This window comes from Camellia sinensis, chromosome 4 (genome assembly GCF_055761805.1).
Source record: "Camellia sinensis isolate YWXY chromosome 4, ASM5576180v1, whole genome shotgun sequence".
In the NCBI taxonomy this organism is placed as follows: Eukaryota; Viridiplantae; Streptophyta; class Magnoliopsida; order Ericales; family Theaceae; genus Camellia; species Camellia sinensis.
The window spans coordinates 205,252,087-205,273,682 of NC_138964.1; the positions used below are offsets into that span (position 1 = coordinate 205,252,087).

Sequence of the window (21,596 nt, forward strand, 5' to 3'; positions counted from 1 at the left end):
TCTGCATATATGTTTATAAAAAATCAAATAATACACTTATTTAGATCATCTTAAATAACTCTTAAATTAAAAAATTATACTCAATTTTTAAATACAATGATGAGATGACAGTCTATTAAAATATATTTTTATATATCATTTTTCATGAAAAAAAAAATTGGTTGTGTGTGGTAAGGTTTTCAAAAATTAATTCCACCTTTACATTTGAATAATATGTTTGGTAAGAGTTTTCAAATCATGATTCCAAATCAATTTCAAAACAGATTTTGAAAACATGTCTGGTAAGAGTTTTAATTTTTGAATTTTGAGTGTACCGGGTCATCAGCCCGAACGTTCGGCTGGTTGACTGAAACAGTGTAATTTTTTTTTTTTTTTTTTTTGCCAATTGTCACCTATTATTTGGAAAAAAAATTATATTTGTTTTTGATTTTTTTAAATATACAAATTATTTTTTTTTAGGCCAAAATGACATTATTTTTTAAAATTGAAATTTAAAAAGAGTTTGGTTATGAATTTTGAATAGAATTTTGAACAGAGTTTCGAGTTGTGCGTTTGGTTATAAGTTTTAAGTTTTTGAATTAAATTTTGAAAACTCTTTTCAAAACTCATAACCAAACAAATTTTCTTATTTCATATGTCACATTAAAAATTTTAAAACTCAATTCAAAACTCTTTTTAAAACTCATAACCAAACATTTTTTTTTTTAAATTATAATTTCAAAACTCACAAACTCCAAATATAATTCTATGTTCAAATCATAATTCTAAAATTCTTCCCAATACTATCTTTGATTTTTTATTTTGGGCAAATTACCAACTCTTCCCTCAAGGTTTGACTAAAATACGGATTTTTCTATGAGGTTTGAGAAATTATAAATTACTTTCTGAGATTTATATTTGCATAACAAATGAGAGAATAATTTATTATGTAAATATAAATTTTAAGAGATAATTTATTATACAAATATAAACATTAAAAAACGGAATGTAATTTTTTTAATTTGAGAAAAAAAAAATCTGCATTTTATTCAGATCTTGAGGGGTGATGGTAATTTGCCGTTTTATTTTTTTTAAGCTTTGGGAGGAGGCAATTGCTGCTAGAAGACTTGGTCGTTGGTTGTCCACAAAACTGCAAGACACTTGCAACCCGACAAGCTCCTACTCTTCTCTCTTTGCTTTCTCCGCACTCGCCCTCCCTCCCTCTCTCTCTCTCCTCTCACACTCACAGAGCTACTCATCTCCCCAACTATTCAACCCTCAATAAACCCTGGAATTTGTTTGTCTCTCAATCTCAGCGATCATTCCAATGCCAATTTCGCTTCAAACCAAATCCCCACTCGTTTTCTCCTTCTCAAAACTATCAATTTTAACGCCTTATCTACCACTACACACCCAAAACGATTAGGTTTTTTTTATTATCATCAGCACGACGATCCCTTTGCGCTCCATCAATTGTCTTTCATACATCTCCATACTCTTGCTTATGGCACTGCATTCAACTGCTCTGTGTTTCAATGGCGTCTCTTCGAATCATCCAACTTCTCTCTCGCATCAGTTCTCTGGTTCATCTACTTTCAGGCGATGTGGAGTCAAAATATCTGCCTTTTCTTCTCCGATCACCACTTCACCTTCGCGATTTCAACTGAGAGGTAAAAAAATCCTTCTTTTTTTTTTTTCGATTTCTTTGCTCTGTTGGTTCTCTATTAGATCTTCGTCAAGTGGAGTTCAATTTTATTTTTGATTTTACTTTTTCTAAGATCTCATAATTTATGAGTTCCTGGCACAATTTCGTTGACCTGTACGGAAACTAAAACTGAATTCTTGAAATTGAGTTGGATTTCAGAAAGTTGTAAAGAATCAAAGAAATTACTTTGTGGAGAGAGTGCAAAGAATTTACTATCAATTTGGATTAATGAATGTAACTTGTTTGGAATCTGAACTGATTATTTATTTCTCCTTGATTAGTCTAGCTAATCCCATGATTGACACCTAGCAGCACTATCTTCCAACCTGAATTTGATCCTTGTCGACTCTTGGCTTGAATTGTGTTACGAGGATGTGGGGTAAAAAAAGCACGAGACAATGGATTATTTATTAGTTCTCTTATGCTTTTCTAATACAAGGCATAGTTTAGGACATATTTCATATTGCATAACTATGGAGGTTTTAAGTTGCAGCAGTCAGTACTGGTATCCAAAAATATTTTACGAACAACTGAAACCACTCTTGACGAAGAAATTGATGTGGAATCTTTAATTGAAGACGGCATAGAGGATGTAAATTTAAGAAAGGTGTTGGTGAGTGCTAAATGTGATCAACATTTGTTTGTGTAAAATGCAAAGTTTTGTGTTAATCTTTTATTACACTGGCAAATAGAAGCAACTTCAGATGTGGTTTGGAGAACTGACCAACTAAACATATTTTACATGATAAGTAAACGGTGAAAAGCTTTTGATTCATGTACATCTGAATTTATGATTTTCAGCTTTTCATCTTGGACATTGTAGATACTTATGTCCAACTCTGCTACGAGGTAATTGCCACATCATCTATGTTGGCAACACATGAAGAATAAGGAGCCATGCGTCAGCTTGAGATGACCTGTGGACCAATGACACAGTCCACATGTCATCCTCATGAGACAACATATGGACCAATGGAAAATCTCTTCATGCTCCCTTCCAAGGTTGAGCTATGATGGCCAAAGCAAGCATTTGTGGTACCCTTTCCCTGAGCAGAGACACTAAGGCATGCCCCAGACTGCTTGTGGCACACCTTGGCTCAATCAAGGAATTTTCATTCGAGTAGTTCCCCTCACTGTGCCCTCTCTAGCTCGATCGGATTGCTCATTGCCTGAGTGTGTCTATGTCTTGAAATTCTCTCAATGCCATGGCATGCTTATTCTCTTGTCGAGCATGTCCTCCCCACTACTGCAGCTCAACTCCTACCTAGCTTGGCCAAGCAACCCTTATCGAGTTTTCCCTCATCGAGTAGGCCTATTATCCACACTTGGTCTCCAAGCACCCTGATGCTACCACCCCAACCTAGGTCAAGAGTAGGGCCTAAGAGGATCTATGGCTTGGAGGCTAGAGTTTAGGGTTCATCAAGGTGTCTCGTCATCCACTCTTGCACCTCGTCTTAGAAAGAGAAAACTACACAAGGTGACCAAATTGACCAAGATATGTGACACCTCATGAGAAGTGTACCTAACTCCTACAGGGGCATGATATAGACCTGTGTTTTGAGATATTATTTAAAAAATAATTTTCTAGAGAGAGTTTAGAAAATTTGAAAATTTGTTTGGTTGTATATTTTGAAAATAGTTTTGAAGTTTCAGAGTTTGAGATGATTTGATATTTTTTTATAGTTGAATAGATAGGTGCGAGAGAAAAAGTGATTGAGCATGAAAGAGGAGAGAGAGAAAAAGTGATTGATAGATGCATAGTTATCAGAATCCCGATCCGGATCTTACGATCCTACGATCTTACGATCTATTTAAGTACAATCGATCCGGATCGTGTAAAAAACTCCTTATAGATAGGATCTTTCGATCCTGGTAGTGGGATCTTATAGGATCGTAGAATCCCGATCCGAATCCGAATCCGATCCTATCCGATCCAATTTACAAGCCTTATTTTGTATTGTATGACATATTTTATTGTAAATTTTATGTTTGTTGTCTAAATACCAATTTATGTGGTCAAAATAAATAATAAAAATTAAGTAGTATTGAATCAAATAGACTAAGAAAAACAAACTAGAAAACAAACATTCAAATATTGCGATAATTTAAAAAAATTAAATAATCGGAAAAACAAACTTAGCTTTAGCAGAGTCTAAGAAGGGTAAGATGATTGCAATTTTATCCTAATTTTTGGAGAGATTATTTTTGTGACTTGAATCCGCTCCACCAGGGATGCTAACGACAAACATTATCATTTGGTTAAGTTATTCTTTTGAGTTTTTAATATATTTTCATATCCAACTTTGTTAAATATTTTTTCTTCACTTTTTATGCATTATTGTAGATTGTAAAGTATTTTGTTATAGAATTCTTCTTCTTTTTCACTTTCTTTTTTGATGAAATACAATACTTTTGTCATCGAGTTTTCTATTGTATAATATTATATGTACATTTTACATAGAGTATTATATTTTTCATAATATCTCCACTTTTTTTTAATAGAATATAGGCTCATTTCGTGTATACTTTATAAGAAATATTTATTTAAATTAAATTATTATGTAATCTGTCCTTTTCAGTAGGATCTTACGATCCTCGATCCGATTCTACGATCCGATCCTATAAACACCTCCAACGATCCAACGTAGGATCCCGATTTTAACAACCTTGGATAGATGTGTAGTAGAGAGAAGTGATTTTAGGGGTGTGTTTGGTTTGTGTTTGTAGAGTAGTTTTTGAGATAAAAAGTATGAAAACTTGTTTGGTTTGTCTTTTTTTAGAAATGATTTTGGAAAATTGTTTTGGGAAGAGAGTTTTAAAAAAAGTGACTGATTTGGTGTGTATGAGAGAGAGAGAGAGTGATTTTGGAAAGTAGGTAACCAAACAAAATTTTGAGATTTTTTTTGAAAAAATTTGTTTGATTTGATTACTCTTGAAAATTTGTTTGATTTGATTACTCTTGAAAATTTGTTTGTAGAGAATTTTTCCCGAAAATTTTTCTAAAAAACAAACCAAACAAGGCCTAGAATTTTTAATTTTTTAATTTTTTTTTCCAGCCAAACATATTTTTGGAATTTTTTCTCCAAAAACATGTTGTGAGAGACAAACCAAACATGCCCATAGTCTTTGAGGCTCGCTTACCTGCGACTGCACTCCCACGATACAACCCTTGAGATTTGATCATGAGTGTAGGTGGTGGTTGAGAAACCTAAGGCTTGTCGAGCCAAGGGTGTTGAGCCACATGTACCTCAACATAAGGCATTTTTCCCAGCTTGTCAGCTCTTGGTTTGAATTGTATTATGACAATGTGGGGTTAAAAAGAGAAAGAGACAAGAAGGTAGAATTCTAGATTATTTGTTAGCTCTCTTAAGCTTTTCCATTACAAGGCATATTTTGGGACACCTTTTCATATTGGATATCTATAGTGGTTAAAGTTGCAGCAGTCAGTGTTGGAACAGAAGTTAAAAGTCACTATGCAAGAATATCATAAGAACTAAAACCACTCTTGCTGATAATTTTATACAGAGCATATGAGAGCTTAAATCACCCCTCCAACTGTCTTAGTTGCCCTAGAGTCAAAGAAGTGTGGAGCATGGTATTTTCAGTTTTTGGGGTGGAATGGGTGGTGTTTGGCTTGGTCCGAGACTTATTTTGTTCTTGGAGTAGAGGGTGCTTGAAGGGGAGCTGGAGGAAGGTGTGGAGGCTGCTCCTAAATGCATTGTATGGTACTTGTGGAATACGTGTTCTTTTGAGAATGTAGAGACTTTGGTATATGCTTAATAGGGACTGTGCTTGTCTCCTTATTTTTTTGGCTTAGGGAGACATTTCCTTTTTCTTTTTATGATTTTGTTGACTTTTGGGGGAGTTGTACATCCTAGTACATATATTGGGGAATTTCTTTTTGTTTTACTGCAGAAGATTGGCCCCCTTTTGTGGAACTTTTTGCTTAATAAAATTCTTTACTTGTCTAATAAAAAAAGTTTGGAATGTATCAAAATGCACAAGAAAAAAGGGTTGGAAATAAAAGTGAAAAACACTACAATTCAAAGCTTTTTCAATGAGCTAATTAATTTTAGTCATTAACTGGAATGGCTGGAATTTGCGAAATGAAATTAAAAATATATATATATATATATAGGAAAATGTTTGGTGGCTCGAATTTTTGTGGCTCGAATATGTCAAAACGATGTCGTTTTACACCCAAAACGACGCCGTTTTGAGTATTTCGAGCCATTCGAGCCATGTTTTTTCGGGTCACCTAGCATTGTTGATATATATATCATGGAAACTTAGCAAACATTATGAAATGGCCTAAAACTCATTTAAAGGTAGAGTTATGTTTCAAATAATGATTAATAGAATGTGTGATGGTGTAAAACTGGAAACAAAAAACTATTTTGTGATCTATTTAGACAATACTTTTTTTCCTCGATTCCATTGTTGATAATTTTTGTCAACTTCATTTTTTCTAGGAAAGGCATTTCCAAGTGATGATGGGGTATCTCGAACAAATGAATCCTCCCTTGTGGTTTGCTTTGGAGAAATGCTAATTGACTTTGTCCCAACTACAAGTGGGCTGTCATTGGCCGATGCACCTGCATTCAAAAAGGCTCCGGGAGGTGCACCTGCTAATGTTGCTGTTGGTATTGCTCGTCTAGGTGGTTCATCAGCTTTTATAGGAAAGGTATCATTTTGAATATATTCATTTTGTCTAATGTTGTTCATTGTCTACAAAATATGAGACAGAAGTAATATTTTTTATTCCCACTTAACTAATGTAAATTGTTCATAACATGGTTGTTTTATGTCACTGGTGGTTGCCTTCATCTTGTTTCCTTTGTCAATATTGAAGATTTATTAACCCCCTCCCGTAAACCAAAAGTTATGTAATAAAATAAAATAAAATCTCAACTATACTTCCCAAAAAATAAAAAAAAAAACTCAACTATGCTTTGTCCCAACCACTTGTTTCACCAATCCACTCGATCAAAGGTCATAATTTTAGCTGAACCACAAGTTAACAAGTCTTTTCTTGCTGTCTTAACCCACATTAATTTTTTTCTTCCTTGACTGCTAGCAAAAAATAATTAGATAAACAAATAAGACCTTATCTGGATTTCATACTTTCATGTTCATTCTTGATGTGGTTCTTCTTGTTCATGCCTTCTATATTGTTGGATTACTGCTCTGGAAAAGGATTTTCATATATAAACATGCATAGATATATATTCACTGCAGTGATACATCAAATGTAGCCTCTGTTGTGCCTATGTAGCATGGTCCCAGTTAGCTAGTTCAATAGTATGGAGTTCTGCCCATTAAAATTGATTAAAACAGAATCTGATCACCCTACGTACTTGTGCTGTATTTGTACGTTTTTTTGAATCATTCGATATTGGAGCTCTACTGCTAGAGTGTCTGGTATTTATGCAACTTGCCTGTGAGAAAATATAGTTGCATCATGAATATCCATGGATTCATTTATCCATTCCAAACCAAGTCATCCTTGTGGCTTCCATTTAGAAGAAGTTGTTATCTACCATTACCAAAAGCTGTCAGTTGTTTATTCCTGAATCTGAAATGCTATTCACCTGGAAGATCTTTTAAGCTTTGAACTGTTTATTAAATTGTACTGAATATAACTCTGTATGAAATGCAATATCTATTATCTTTAGAGCATCAACCTAAATTTTGTCTCGAAATTGGTTTCTGAGAATTGCTTGTCATGTGCTTATTACTTGAGATAATTGGAAAAGGAAAAACGGTTGTTTCTCCTGTTACTATGATCGTTCATGTTTTAAGCAATGTGCACAGGTGGGTGAAGATGAATTTGGATACATGCTTGCTGATATTTTAAAGGAGAATAATGTAAACAATGAAGGAATGCGCTTTGACCCTGGTGCCCGAACTGCTTTAGCATTTGTGACACTGAGAAATGATGGGGAGCGTGAGTTCATGTTTTATCGCAATCCTAGTGCTGATATGCTGCTTCAAGAAACTGAACTTGATTACGATTTAATTAGGAAGGTAATTGAGGAGTATTTTGATAACTAAATAAAAGGGAAACAATGAGGAGGAAGTAAATATTATAAACCCACTTTGTTTTTATTTAAGTTGTTGTCTACCAAGTCATTTTCTTCAAAAGGGACTCAGTTTATGCCTCCCCTCTTGCTCCTCTTCCCTCTGTCTATGCCTCTGAGCATTTATGTCATAAAGGGCCTCAGTTTTTGAAGTATTTACAGTTTATCTGCCCATATTTGGAGTCTGCTTCTGGATATATATGATTATGTTCGTACCACAATATACATAATTGTGTTTTTATTATATGTTCAATTGTGTAAAAAAATCTAGTAATTTATAACACCCTCTGGCAGGCAAAAATTTTTCATTATGGTTCCATAAGTTTGATTACAGAACCATGCAAGTCAGCCCATATTGCAGCAGCAAAAGCTGCAAAAGATGCTGGTGTGATTTTGTCTTACGACCCCAATCTGAGGCTGCCATTGTGGTCATCTGCAGAGAGTGCCAGAGAAGGAATTTTGAGTATATGGGAGATCGCTGATATTATTAAGGTATTCTTCATGTTAAATGCATAAATGGATAAATGTCACAATGCAATAATGTAAATGGAAACTGCATTTCTGATGATTCTGTTTAAATTACTTATTAGATAAGTGAAGAAGAGATATCATTTTTAACACAAGGGGAGGATCCATATGATGATGCTGTTGTTCGTAAATTGTTTCATCCAAATCTTACTTTACTCCTTGTCACTGAAGGCCCAGATGGTTGCAGGTATTACACCAAGGTAATATTCCTCCAAATATATATCATTTTGTAGAATAAGCTATGCTGAAACACTGTACTCTTTTTGGTTTCTTAACTGTTTATTTAGCATGTTCCATTTACCTTTGATGAGTGAAAATATTCAGTCATACTGCAGTGGGATGAAGATAGATGCACTTGGGCTGAAGAGATCATTACATTCTGTTCACCTTGCATTTTGACATATTTTCCTTGCTTTAGGAAACGAAAGTAAAGATATTTCTTCTTTTTTGAAACAAAACTAAAAGGATTCTTCTTTTGAAGTGAGTATGGGGGCAATCAAGTTCATCATCAAATTGCATTTCTGAGGTGTACCTCTTGACCTTCAAAATATCAACTGTGATTTCTTCAAAAGCCACTAGAGACGTTATATATGGGTCTCACTTTTTGGTCAATCTGTCATATAAGCCAATTTATTTTGAGATGATATGCTTGGCAAATGCAATTTTTCTCTCTCTTTTCCTTCTTTTTTGTTGTTGTTGTTGTTGTTGTTGTTTTGTTGATCCTAATGTCCCAACTTTTCTGTATTGCTGGGCTCCACTATATCTTTCTGAGTCAAGAACAGTAACTGTTGGACTTTATACATTCTTTCAGGAGTTCAGTGGCAGAGTTAAAGGTTTAAAGGTGGATGCGGTGGACACCACAGGAGCCGGAGATGCTTTTGTTGCTGGAATCTTATCACAACTAGCTGCTGATGTCTCATTGCTACAGGTACGTTCATAGAAATACTAGTGTTTTTAACAGCTGTACTGAATATGCTTGGCAAGCAAACAATTTACTTTCAGTCCTTTGCATTTGTTTTCCATACTCGTATTGTCGATTTATTCATGATATCCTTGTAGTGTGGAAACTTTGCATTACATGTAAATTTGGATTTCTTTTTTTAGGTAGTTTTTTTTTTTATCAATCAATTCACATATCATTCTCATTTTTCAGTTTGTCTGATAAAAATGCATAAGCATAACATTTCTGTCCTTAATAAACGGTGATAAATGTGGTTATGTTTCCAGGAGGAGAACCGACTGAAAGAAGCTCTGAGGTTTGCCAATGCTTGTGGTGCATTGACCGTCCAGGAGAGAGGTGCAATTCCAGCGTTGCCAACCAGAGAAGCCGTACTGAATGCACTGCTTAAGACGGTGGCATAAGTTTTGATCTGGAACACTGTAATTGTACAACTACCTCCCAACCTTCACCCAAATTTTTGTTTTTGGTATGATGATGATGTTGAGCAGACCATTTCACATTCGAATAGATTTAAATAAATTGATATGCATGTATCTTAATGCAACGTGTTTTGTCCAAGGTTGTTGAGAACCTCCTCTCCGATATATTATTTCGTTCTTGCATACATTAAACCATATTGTAGACATAAAGGTCCGGTGACATGTTGGTTGCTTCAATATATTTCTTCTTCTGGTCAAATTCCTTACTGTGAAGAATCCTAGTTTCTTTTTTAGGGCAAACTTTTTTTTGCATTCAATTGATGCAAAACACACACACACACACATATATATATAGGTGTTTCAATTGTTGGGGGAAAATACGGGTTTTGCCATAATTGTCTTTTTAAACAAGTGTTTTTCTGCAAATATTTTGGTGTAAAAAGTATCGGATTATGCATCATGAGAAATTTTAATTATTTTTGTAATCCTTGCAAATGATGTTGTTTTCATTTGGCAAAAATTTATTCAAAATGATTGACATATATTGTATTTTTAGTTTCTGCAGTGGTCTTCCTATACTCAAATTTTTCCAAATATTTTTATTTTTTCATATGAAAATTTATTTTTGAAGTATATATCACCCACAGCTTCTATTAACAGTAAGACAGTTAAAGAGCTGGTGATCCGATAAAAATACCTCCGAGTCCAAAGGACAACCATACCTCTTCCTCTCCCATTTCTTTATAAAAACCCAAATTCTCACAAATCTCCAACATTCAATTAACAAAAACCATATTATCTAAGCTGACAACATAAGATTCAATTATTAACGTTATCATAGTCAATAATGGCAGATGATGATCCACAAGATAAGGCCGAACGCGAGCGGATCTTCAAGCGTTTCGACGCCAACGGTGATGGAAAAATCTCCGCCTCGGAGCTTGGAGACGCCTTGAAGGCGCTCGGCTCCGTTACGCCAGACGAAATCCAGCGAATGATGGCTGAGATCGACACTGATGGCGATGGCTTCATTTCTTTCCAGGAATTCACGGATTTTGCACGTGCCAACCGGGGCCTAGTCAAGGATGTTGGCAAAATATTCTAAAATAGAAAAAATAAAATTTGTTTTGTTAGTTAAAATTACATAAATTTGTTTTTAAAGATATATTTGATATTTATATTAATATATGTGGGGTGATTGATAACACAAGTTGGGCTTTGCAGGCTAGTGAAGATAGCAAGCTGGTTACATATAATGCTTTGTAAGATGAATTAAAATTATTTAACTGTCGTGATCCATATATGTGAAAGTTGTAATTGTGTCTTTATTTATAAAAAAAATTATGTTGGGTTGACTCATTTTTGGCAATTGCTTTACCTTATTATAGTTGTTGTTTGGATCAATTGCTTTAAAAAAAACATTCTTTCATTTAAGAAAACAAAATAACGTGAGGAGAGAGAGAAAAGTGCAGTTGTGGGAGAAAATAAAAATAAATTCCAAAAAACAAAAACTAACCCAAGATCGATGGTCCTAGTTGAGGCAGAGAAGAGTAGGCATGTCCAGTGGCGGAGCCACACCTGCTCCAGGGGGGTCACGTGCCCCACTGGTTTTGAATTTTTTTTTTTTTTTTTTGCAAAAAAAAACAAAAAATTTTAAATAAAAAAATTATAAAATATTATTTAGATTAAAATATTAATGACATTTTTAAAATTTTGAGAATAATAATAGTTATTTTTTTTATTGAAATAAAGATATTACGATAAGTTATATTATTATTTATGAAAATTTCAATATAATGGTGATGTCCATCATTATTAACCTGCAATTATAATTAAATTCAATGAAGATATGAAATTTATTGAATTATTAGTTACATTTGACATGTGGGATTCATCTTCTATGTGTTTCTTTACTATTGGTTGGTGATATTATAAGTCAATGATGATGTAGTATGACTATTATATTGAATTTTTACTGAAATTTTGTATAAAAAATACTTTATTATTATGTAATTTATTTTAAAACTTATATGCATGACTTTTTTTTTATATTGTCCATGATATACTAGTTACAAATAATATATATATATATATATATATATATCTTTCTTGAAGTAAATCGTAAAAATTTATGTGAAATATTTTTGTAAAAATTTTTAATGTTGTGATTAATAAGTGTCTCCTCTGATTTAATTTCTTAACTCCGCCACTAGGCATGTCTATGGATGTTTCGAGATCGGTTGGTCTAGGTTTTGCTTCCCTAGTATTGTTCTGCTCGAATCTCATTCCGATTATATTTATTAAATATATTTATATATATAATATGTATAATTTATTTATTTTTTATTATAATAAAATAAAAATATTATATTTAATATTATTTTTTATTTATTTATTTTTTATCTCACAAATATAATTCTCATTTAAGTATAAATTATTATTTGTAATATATTATATTATCTATAATTTTTATTAATATTTTTATTTTTCAACTTATAAAATTAATTTAATTTCCGTCACGCATCCGCTCCACTTCTATCACCTCCTTATTTATCCCGCTCCAAATATGATACAGAGTGGGGACGGACGACCCGTGTTTATCCCTTTTGATATCAGAGCCATTTACCTATTTCATCAAAAAAAAATTTTTAAGAAAGCATGTCAACGAAAGAAATATGAATATAGACGTCATTTTGTTCTTTAATTGGCCCGACTCTCCCATTCAATTCATATAAACGTCATGCTCAAAACCATGCGCATGGTGCTATGTTATACTTTATTCCCAAAATCCTTATCTTGTTGTCACTATTAGATTTTTATATTTTTAAATTTTTATCAGCAATTATAAGTATATTAGGAGCAGTATACAAAAGATAAATTTTGAGAAAAGATAATTCTTTACAATTTATGAGTATTGACGATAGGAGTATTCTATCCCTTAAATTTTAAGAAATCATATTTTAAATTAAGAACTTGAAAATGTTCTCAATATTTTCTCTTTGAAATTATATATACCTTTTATAAATTTTTCTTATATGTCTTATTTTTCTTTCAACAAATTCAACACACCAACTATAAAAAGCATTTCAATATTAATTCTTTTATTCATATACGTTAGGTTTTTTTAATAAAAATCCATACTTGAAAATGATATTTAAGGCACTAACTATAACCCAAGTAATTTTACGATGAACTTAAATATTAGGGTGAGCTTCCAAATTCAAATCTATAGAGAGATATCGATTTGTGTTGTAACATGCAAATATCTTATATTTGTTGGGGGGGGGGGGGTGGGGAGAGGAACACATTATTGGTTAGAACATGAACATATTCACAAATAAATCTAAGAAAATATTTCCTTCTATTATATATTTAATTGCACTTTATCTTTTTCTTTTTTTTCATTTCATAATGCTTAGAAAATTCTATAGATTTGAATATTGAAATAAATTGACATAGTGATAAAATCTTAGCTCCACCATTTTCGAAAAACAAGAATGAAGCAGCAAGAAATTACCAAATACTTTTCAGCAATCACATAAGAATTTGTACACCATAATCATATATATGTGAGTCGAATCATATTACTCGTTAAAAATTTATACTTAGCTCGACTATACTCGTCTTGTAGAAGCACTCTAATCTTGTCCCCCCCCAAAAAAAAACACTATTTCATCCTTGCCTCTGAAAGCAAAAGGCAAGATATTTTATGTACAAAAGCAATTGACCAAGAGACACCCTCTTCATCTACAATTTCAACACAATTTTTGAGTTCTACACTCGCAACATAATAAAACTTGAGGGTTTAAAAAAAAAAAAAAAAAAAAAAAAAAAAAAAAAAAAAAAAACTTCTAAAAATTCAAATTGTTCGATCTGTTTCATTTCATCGACAGTACAGATGGTGATCATCGTCTTCAAACTCCGAAACTCCAAGCATTGCCAAGGCGAAATGACTCCTCATATCACTTTTCGTGCGTTGCAATTGAGGGCAACAATCAACAACGCAACCACTACTAGAAAAACTGCACCTCCTCCTGTTAGGTAAATTACGTTCTTCTCCTTTTAGTATTGCAATAACCTCAGCAATGCCAAGCCTCTGGGATTCTTCGCTGTTTATGCAGGCAGCTGCAGCTTGAACCATCCAGGATATTTGATTCAAGTTCTTGGGAGTGAGTTTGAGCTGTGGATCGACCAGACTTTCAATCGCTCCTTGCTGCAACAATGGCTTTGCCTGCAAAACAAGAAGAAAAAAAAAAAAAAAAACATATTTAGATCATTATTGCATCATTATGATTGTAAAGAATGTATAAATCAAATCAAAATGGAAAATTTAATATCCCTTTTCTTAACCAACAAAAACAAAAGACCTAAATTTCAAGGTAAAAATTCATACTCAATGACGCTACATCAGGCATGTTATCACATCATTATAATACAAACACAATTTAATTCACTTACGTAGAACTTTAAATAGCTTGTTTCTCGTAAGGTAGAACCCCTGAGCAGAATTGAGTGTAGCCTTTTTCTGTCTTGGAAAATTGATTTCTCAAATTGCCAAATTTCACATTTATGTACTTAAAATCTAATAGCATGCTCAGGTGTAATTGTCATTTCAAACAAACATATAAACTCTGATACCATTTTCAAAGTAGAGAGAAAAGATCCTAAGAGAATCAGAGAGCTTAAACCCCAAGACTAGCTCCTCTCATAATTTATATTAAGGACCATTCAGCTACATAACGGAAACCATTTTGTAAGCCTTCATTGTGTTCGAGCAAAAAAAAGCCAAAAATTCATATGCAAACTTCGAACTAAGCTGACACACAAAACCAAAATAGGTTCTTTTCAAAACTTTATACAACAGAGGAAACTACTTCATCAAGAGTGGAGTCAGAAAGAATCCCCATTTCTCTTACCCAAAAAAATTAACATTATAGTATTCAAGCATCATTTTCAAAGAGTTTATATGACACGGCAACAATCTAAAAATGCAAAAAATGAGAATCCCTACAAACAAGTATTAGTCTTTTTAGATTAGTAATCGATTTTTATACAATAGGTGCATTACCATCTATTTCTACCAAGCCACAAAAAAAAGAAATAATTGAATCATAAACATAGATGACAAAAAACTGATTGAATGAATGAGACCATTTAATTTATTAGTAGCATCTGCTGAATAAGGACAATTGCCTAGAAGCATTGTTCATTGAACAAATTGTCCTCTAATCGATTTAAAATGTCTGTTCCGGACATTGCAATTATTGTCGACATTAGCAGTCGTGAGAATCATTGATCTTTACAGTAAGGTAACTGGGGGACCACTGATTCAACTGTCAGAAAAATAACGGAACTGACAAAGGTAATTAAAGCAGATAATAAAACAGTGACCTACCCACACCACCAAGTTTTCTTCTCCTGGACCCCTCTTTGCCTCGATAGGCTTCCGTCCACTTATTAGTTCCAACAGGACCACACCAAAAGCATAAACATCGGTTTTATCAGATACCTTCCCATGCTGGAAATATTCAGGGGCCAAGTAACTGCACATTTAATTCAAACAGTCCGTAAGTGAAATAAAAAAATCAACCATTCAACAAGAAACAATGGATGGTATCGCTATCTCGATTGCTATTATGCTTTTTTTGTTCTATTCAAAATTGTCTCGAGAATGAGATCGTACCCAAACGTTCCTTTCACAGTTTTGCAAAGGAAAGGTACTGAAGGCGCATGAGTCCACGTAGCTAATCCAAAGTCACATAACTAGAATTATACCATTGAAAATGTTAGAAACATTACCAGAAAATATCATGGTCGACTAAAAAGTTCATAGAATCACAATAACAATAGAGCGAATCCTATCGCTACCTTTGGTGTTTTCTTGGAAGATAAAAGGATGTTCGAGGGTTTAATGTCTCTGTGAACGACACATCTCTCAGTTCCATTGTGTAAATAACCAATTGCCTCTGCTATTCCAACAGCTACTTTGTACCTCACAGAACATGGAAGTGATGAACCACCCTTCACTCCCCTCTTCTTCTCTGCAAATGATGAGTATTTCTAAAGTCATTTAAATTCATCAACAGAGAAGCCAATTTTCCATTTAAAAGACATGAAATCATACCGTGCAAATACCGCTCTAAGCTTCCACCGGATACATACTTGTAGACCAAAAACAAACCCTCATCAGGATCAATGCAAAAACCAACAAGAGGGACAATTTTTGAGTTATGGAGTGAACTAGTAATCATCAGTTCTCTACAAAATGCCTTTGAAGACTCTTTATCTTCCTTATCCAACCGCTTAACCGCTACGGTGGTCCTCAAAAACCCTACTTTCCCCCTGAAAACATAGCTCAGTGCTCCTCTACCCAAAACCCTGCCTACCCAATTCAACAAAATCAATTACAAATTCACAATCAATCAATCATGAACATATATATATATATATATATATATATGTAACAAAGAAAAAATAGTAACAAAAAAACAAAAACAAAAACAAGAAAACCCAATTGAATAATACCTTTTGAAAAATTTCGAGTAGCAGAGACGATTTGAGCATAGCTAAACCTAGTCAATGTATGAGCCAGAGGAGATATACTCCTTTCCAGTGATTGAATTCTTTGCCATTTAAGCTCTTGAGATCGAGAGTCAGTTAAGAAACCATTGTCCAAATTCACCATCAAAATAGTTGCAGAAGAAGGATTAGTAGCCACATTCATTGATTCGAGTTCGATTTGGGAGCAGAGACTGAACCTGAAAGAGGAGTGAACTGATTGTGGGTCAGTACTCGAATTCAACTCCGCACCACAACCTCCAGACTCCGCAAGCAACCAAGCCTTGTTGTGCTCCGAATTGCTGCTGCTGCTAACATTCTCTCTCTCCGATTGATCTTTGGCCCTGCCCCTGGGGAGAACACATGCCAACAACCCAAATTCCGAAATCATCTTATACAAAAGGGTCTTGAATTTTATCTCATTGTAGTCCAAGTACTGATCAGTAGAGAGAGATGAAGCAATTGGGGTAATTTGGTTGTGAATAGGCTCTCTACAGTAAGTACCACTGCTTCGGGAAAACCCCATTTTGAAAGCGGATCTCTATGAGAGCACAAAAACCCAGAAAAACCCAGAAAGCAAAAAGGAAAAGGGTTGAAAGAGAGAGAAAAAGAAAGTGAGAGTGGGGATGTGTGTGTGTGTGTGTGTGTGTGTGTGTGGGGATTGGATTGGATTGGATTATAGGACTATTGTATTGCGAGAAGGTCGAGAGATGGTCCCAAAAGCAATTGAATGGATTGAATTGAATGGCCTTGATAGTTGATGATGGCATTATGTATATATAACTTTTGTTTAGGAGGTAGGTTGATTTTTAAATTTTTTAGTTATTTTAATTTCAGGTTAAAATTTTTTATTTAGGATAAATTTTTTAATTATTTTGATTTTTATAAAAAAAATTGAAATAATTATAATTTAAATATAATATTTTATCTTATTAAATTTTTAATTTTATTTATAACACAGGAAAAACGTGAATTGAATAGAGTGTCTTGGTTGAGAAGACAAGAAGCATTGAGTTAAACACTCAAAAAAAACTAACAAGCTATCCAAATGATCAAAGGGTTAATTTTAGGATGAGCCCTAAACTCATTTATTTGTATTTAATTGTTATTAATATTTTTTTCAACTTAATTGACATTTTTATAAATATTTACCTCTCGTTTGCCAATGGACTTGTTTAAGTTAGCTTTTTTTACTTTTTAACTATTTTAGTTTAAAATTAAAAGTTTATTTGAGTTGACTTTTTAAATATTTTTGTAAGAGAAAAAGTGAAATGATTATGATTTGAATGTGAGATTTTAATTATTGACATTTTAACTTATTTTCATTTTTAAGAGATGTTTGGCATGTACTAAGAGTATCCCCATCTCTTCCCTTATATTATCTCCTTACTCAAAATAAGAAATTTTTCTATTAAAACACATCCTCAGCAATTCCCCTATTCAACCTCCCAAATATAAGTATTGCTACAGTGACTCCCTACGCCCTCATGTCTGATAAATTCTTATTTGGGTAAATTACACTTACACCCCCTGAGGTTTAAGTTTAATACATATCACCTCCTAACGTTTGAAAAATTATACTAACCTCCCTGCCATTGTAATTATTTAGACGGAATGAAGACATTAAACTCATGCACTCTCTTTTTTTTTGCTTTACTTTCTCTTATTTTTTTTCCCTTTTCTTTTATTTTTTTTTAATGTAATTTTTTCTGTTTTTCTACTAGAAGTTGTTACCTTTTATATAAGCATAGGAGTTTGTGAAATGAGACTATTAACCACAGGGGTAGGAATGTTATTTTCAAAACGTCAGGGGGTGGGTAGTAATTGGACCAAATCTCAAGGAGTGTCAATGTAATTTACCTTTCTTATTTTATAGGCGCAAAGGATGTCCCCCCGAATATCGCTCCGGATGTCCCGTGAGAGTCCTGAAGCTAAAGAAGGAAAATGTTCAAAATTAGCTTGACCGATCGATCGCCCAATCGACCACCCGGACGACCGCCCCTTTGCTTTCCTCCGTTGCTACTTCCTTCTATGCTCTTGTGCTCATTTGTTTTTATTATTTTATTATTAAAAAATATTAATTATAAAAATAATTAAAAATATTATTTTAATAGAATAGAGAAATGGGCGGTCAACCGATCAAACTAATTTTAAATATTTTTCATTATTTAGCTCTAAGACTCTCACGGGACATCTGGAGGGACATCCGGGGAGACGTCCTTCGCGCCTATAAAATAAGAATTTATCAGATATGACGGAGTTGCAGTGACTCCCTATTTGTAGGGAATCACTGTAGCAATACTTATATTTGGAGGGTTGGATAGAGGAACTGTTGAAGATGTATTTTGACAGAAAAACTTTTTATTTTGAGTAAGGAGGTAATATAAGGGAAGAGATGTGAATGCTCTAAAATAGCACACATTTTAGCACATTATCCTATTTGGATCAAATTACCTCTCTACAATATCATTTCAAATCTATTTCATATTTTACTTTTTTTTTTTTGGTAAAAAATCAAAAAGTATACTTGACCTAAAAAAAATAAAAAAGATAAAAAAAAAAATTATACTAGTATAAGGGATGCCAAATAGTGCATATGAGAAGTAATTAATGATACTTTATTGCATTTAATGAGTATTAAAACTTGTTCAATTTGAAATCGGTAGTAGTACTAATTGGTATACCAATAAGTGTATTAACATATGTTATGATATTATCACTTTAAAACTATAGATCCCACTTATTATACAAGTTACAAAGATTTAAAATCTCTAAAATTATTTTACATCATATATTAGTACACTAATTGATATACCAATTAATGTGTATAACTTTATTCATTTAAAGGCTATGTTTGGCATAAGCTACTTTGGCTATTTTAGCCACAAAAAGATAAAATAGGCTAAAAAATTAATAAGATAAAATATCACATTTAAACTATAATCATTTCATTTTTTTTTTTTCACAAAAGTTAAGAAAGTTAAAAAATCTATTCCAAATAAGACTTTTTAGTCTCAGGTTAAAAAAGACAAAAAGTCAATACACATTCCAAAGGAAGGCAAAATAACAAGTTAAAAATAGAAAGACACACACACACACACATATATATATATATATAGAAAAATGATTGGTGGCTCGAATTTGTGTGGTCTGAATGGCTCTAATGTATCAAAACGACGTCGTTTTATCCCCAAAACGATATCATTTTGACACATTCAAACCATTCGAGTCATGAACTTTCGGGCCACCAAACACTACTGATATATATATATATATATATATATATTTGAACATAAATAGAAAGCTATTAAATATATTTAATTCAATTAATAGGCTAAAAATAGAAAATTATTAAACTCAAGACATTTTTAGAAAATTATTAAACTCAAGACATTTTAATATAATATTAAATATACATTAACTAGTTAAAATTAAAATTATTAAATTCAAGACAAATAATACAATGTTAAATGCCCATTATCAAGATCCGTGCACTTGTTAGCATTAGCGCCAAATAACAATAATATGATGGATTTTTTTTAATAAATACCTTTATTTGACTTGAAATTGTTAGATATACTTTACAAAAGTGTGTACAATATGAAAAATACACAATTATTTTAAGGTTTTGTTTAGAAAGTAGGTTAATTTTTTGGCTATTTTAGGCCTCGTTTGAGAACCCTCCATTTTAGTCAAAACGTCAAATTGTTACTAAATTAGCCAAAAAGCCAACAACCCTTACCAAAAAATCAAAGATTCTCTTTTCTCTTTACTTTTTGCACATATTTTCATAAAAAACCAAAAAATCATCCCAAATATACTAGTTTTTTTTAGCTCATATTTTAGCCAAATAGCCAAAAAGTTACCAAATTAGTTGTTCCCAAACAAGTTCGTTTGGATTAATTTTTTTGATTTTTATAAGAGAAAAAATGAAATAATTATGATTTGAATGTAACATTTTGTCTTATTAATTTTTTAACACACTGTGGTGTTTTGGAAAGTTGGTAAAAATTTGACTTTTTAGTTTTTTTAGAACTCGTTTGGGAACAAGCTTTTTTAGTAACTTTTTAATTTTTTGGCTAAAATGTGATGTAAAAAAAACAAGTATGTTTGCGATGACTTTTTTATTTTTTTACAAAATGTTGTGCAAAAAAGTAGAGAGAAAAAAAGAAATCTTTGACTTTTTGGTATGGGTTGTTGACTTTTTAGCAACTTGTTGCTAAACGAGGTCTATTTTCTCTTTTTGTGAATAAAAAATATGAGAGGTGATTTGACTCAAAATAAGTAAAAAATTAAAAACTGACCTTTTTTTGGCTTATCAAAAGACCCCACTGTCTTTTTGTGACTAAAAAAAGCTACTAACCTCATTTTAGTTTGAAAAATGCCTAAGACCCCTAGTGGGGATCACTGGGGGTTGTGTGTGTAGACCCATGATTGGCCAAAATTTTTTTTTTTTTTTTTTGTTTCAGCGAATGGCAGCGTGCCACATCCCTATGGGTCTTAAGCAAAACCCTTAGTCCATTATTAAACGAGAGCTAGATCTTCTAGATCGATTCTCAACTTGTTAATAAAGTTGAATATGATTATAGTTCTTTTACATGTTTAAAATTAGACACATCTCGCTTATAAGAGGTGATGAGACTATCAATTTTGTAATCTAATTTTGTATACTTAAAATTATATTAATTATATTCACATGAGAGAGAGAGTGGGGTGATTATTCAGTAGTCTCAAAGTATGAACATGTGATATTATGTAATATAGTAATTGGTGAAAAAAAATAAGTAAGTGAAATATTATGTTGAGTAATTAAAGAATATAATAAATATAATAAATAATGATTAGCTAAAAAATAGGAAGATAATATTTCGAAAGTATTCTGTTATTTTCCGGGAGGCTAGATTTTAGTGGATGAGAAATTCTTAGGAGATTTTGAAATTACTATGGAGAACAATTAATGCACAATTAAAGAGAGGAAGATGAGATGAGATGCATAGTTTGGTGACCATCCAATTTTCCTTTGACAGCCGAGATGGGTGGTTCCGATTTGTCATGATCATGAGAGGTTTGCTTTGTTGTACTTTTGGGGTCAAATTGATTCAAGACCTAATTAGTTAGTTGGTCCAAAGACCTAATTAGTTGGTTCAAATTCTACGATGGATTCCTCCTCCCGAAGGACAGTTCAAGATTAATTGTGATGCTAGCTTTGCTTCGGACAGTCATAAGACTTCTTTAGCCGTGGTTCTTCAGGATTGGAAAGGACATCTGCGAGATGGTATTACCTTTACTGTTCAATCATCTTCGATTACCCAAGGGGAAGCACGAGCGGTTCGACTGGCATGTGCCTTGTCTTCAACTCTCGATCT

The 21,596-nt window shown here is 32.7% G+C and overlaps 2 protein-coding genes across 2 annotated transcripts; one reads left to right on the forward strand and one right to left on the reverse strand.

The window, feature by feature from the left end:
* The first annotated feature begins 1,052 nt into the window (after positions 1–1,052).
* Positions 1,053–9,931, forward strand: LOC114271584 (putative fructokinase-6, chloroplastic). The gene is made up of 7 exons (XM_082867375.1): positions 1,053–1,649; positions 6,157–6,368; positions 7,499–7,711; positions 8,059–8,256; positions 8,355–8,492; positions 9,104–9,220; positions 9,520–9,931. Exons 1-7 carry the CDS (start codon positions 1,484–1,486, stop codon positions 9,652–9,654), a joined length of 1,179 nt encoding a protein of 392 aa, XP_082723501.1. The 5' UTR covers positions 1,053–1,483; the 3' UTR covers positions 9,655–9,931.
* Positions 9,932–13,217: 3,286 nt separating this feature from the next.
* Positions 13,218–16,982, reverse strand: LOC114271586 (putative serine/threonine-protein kinase PBL7). Its single transcript, XM_028213196.2, has 6 exons — positions 16,198–16,982; positions 15,797–16,054; positions 15,541–15,713; positions 15,356–15,435; positions 15,068–15,215; positions 13,218–13,903 (listed from the first exon to the last, which is right to left on the reverse strand). The coding sequence occupies exons 1-6, from the start codon at positions 16,754–16,756 to the stop codon at positions 13,556–13,558; spliced, it is 1,566 nt and encodes a 521-aa protein (XP_028068997.2). The 5' UTR covers positions 16,757–16,982; the 3' UTR covers positions 13,218–13,555.
* Between the last annotated feature and the right edge of the window lie 4,614 nt (positions 16,983–21,596).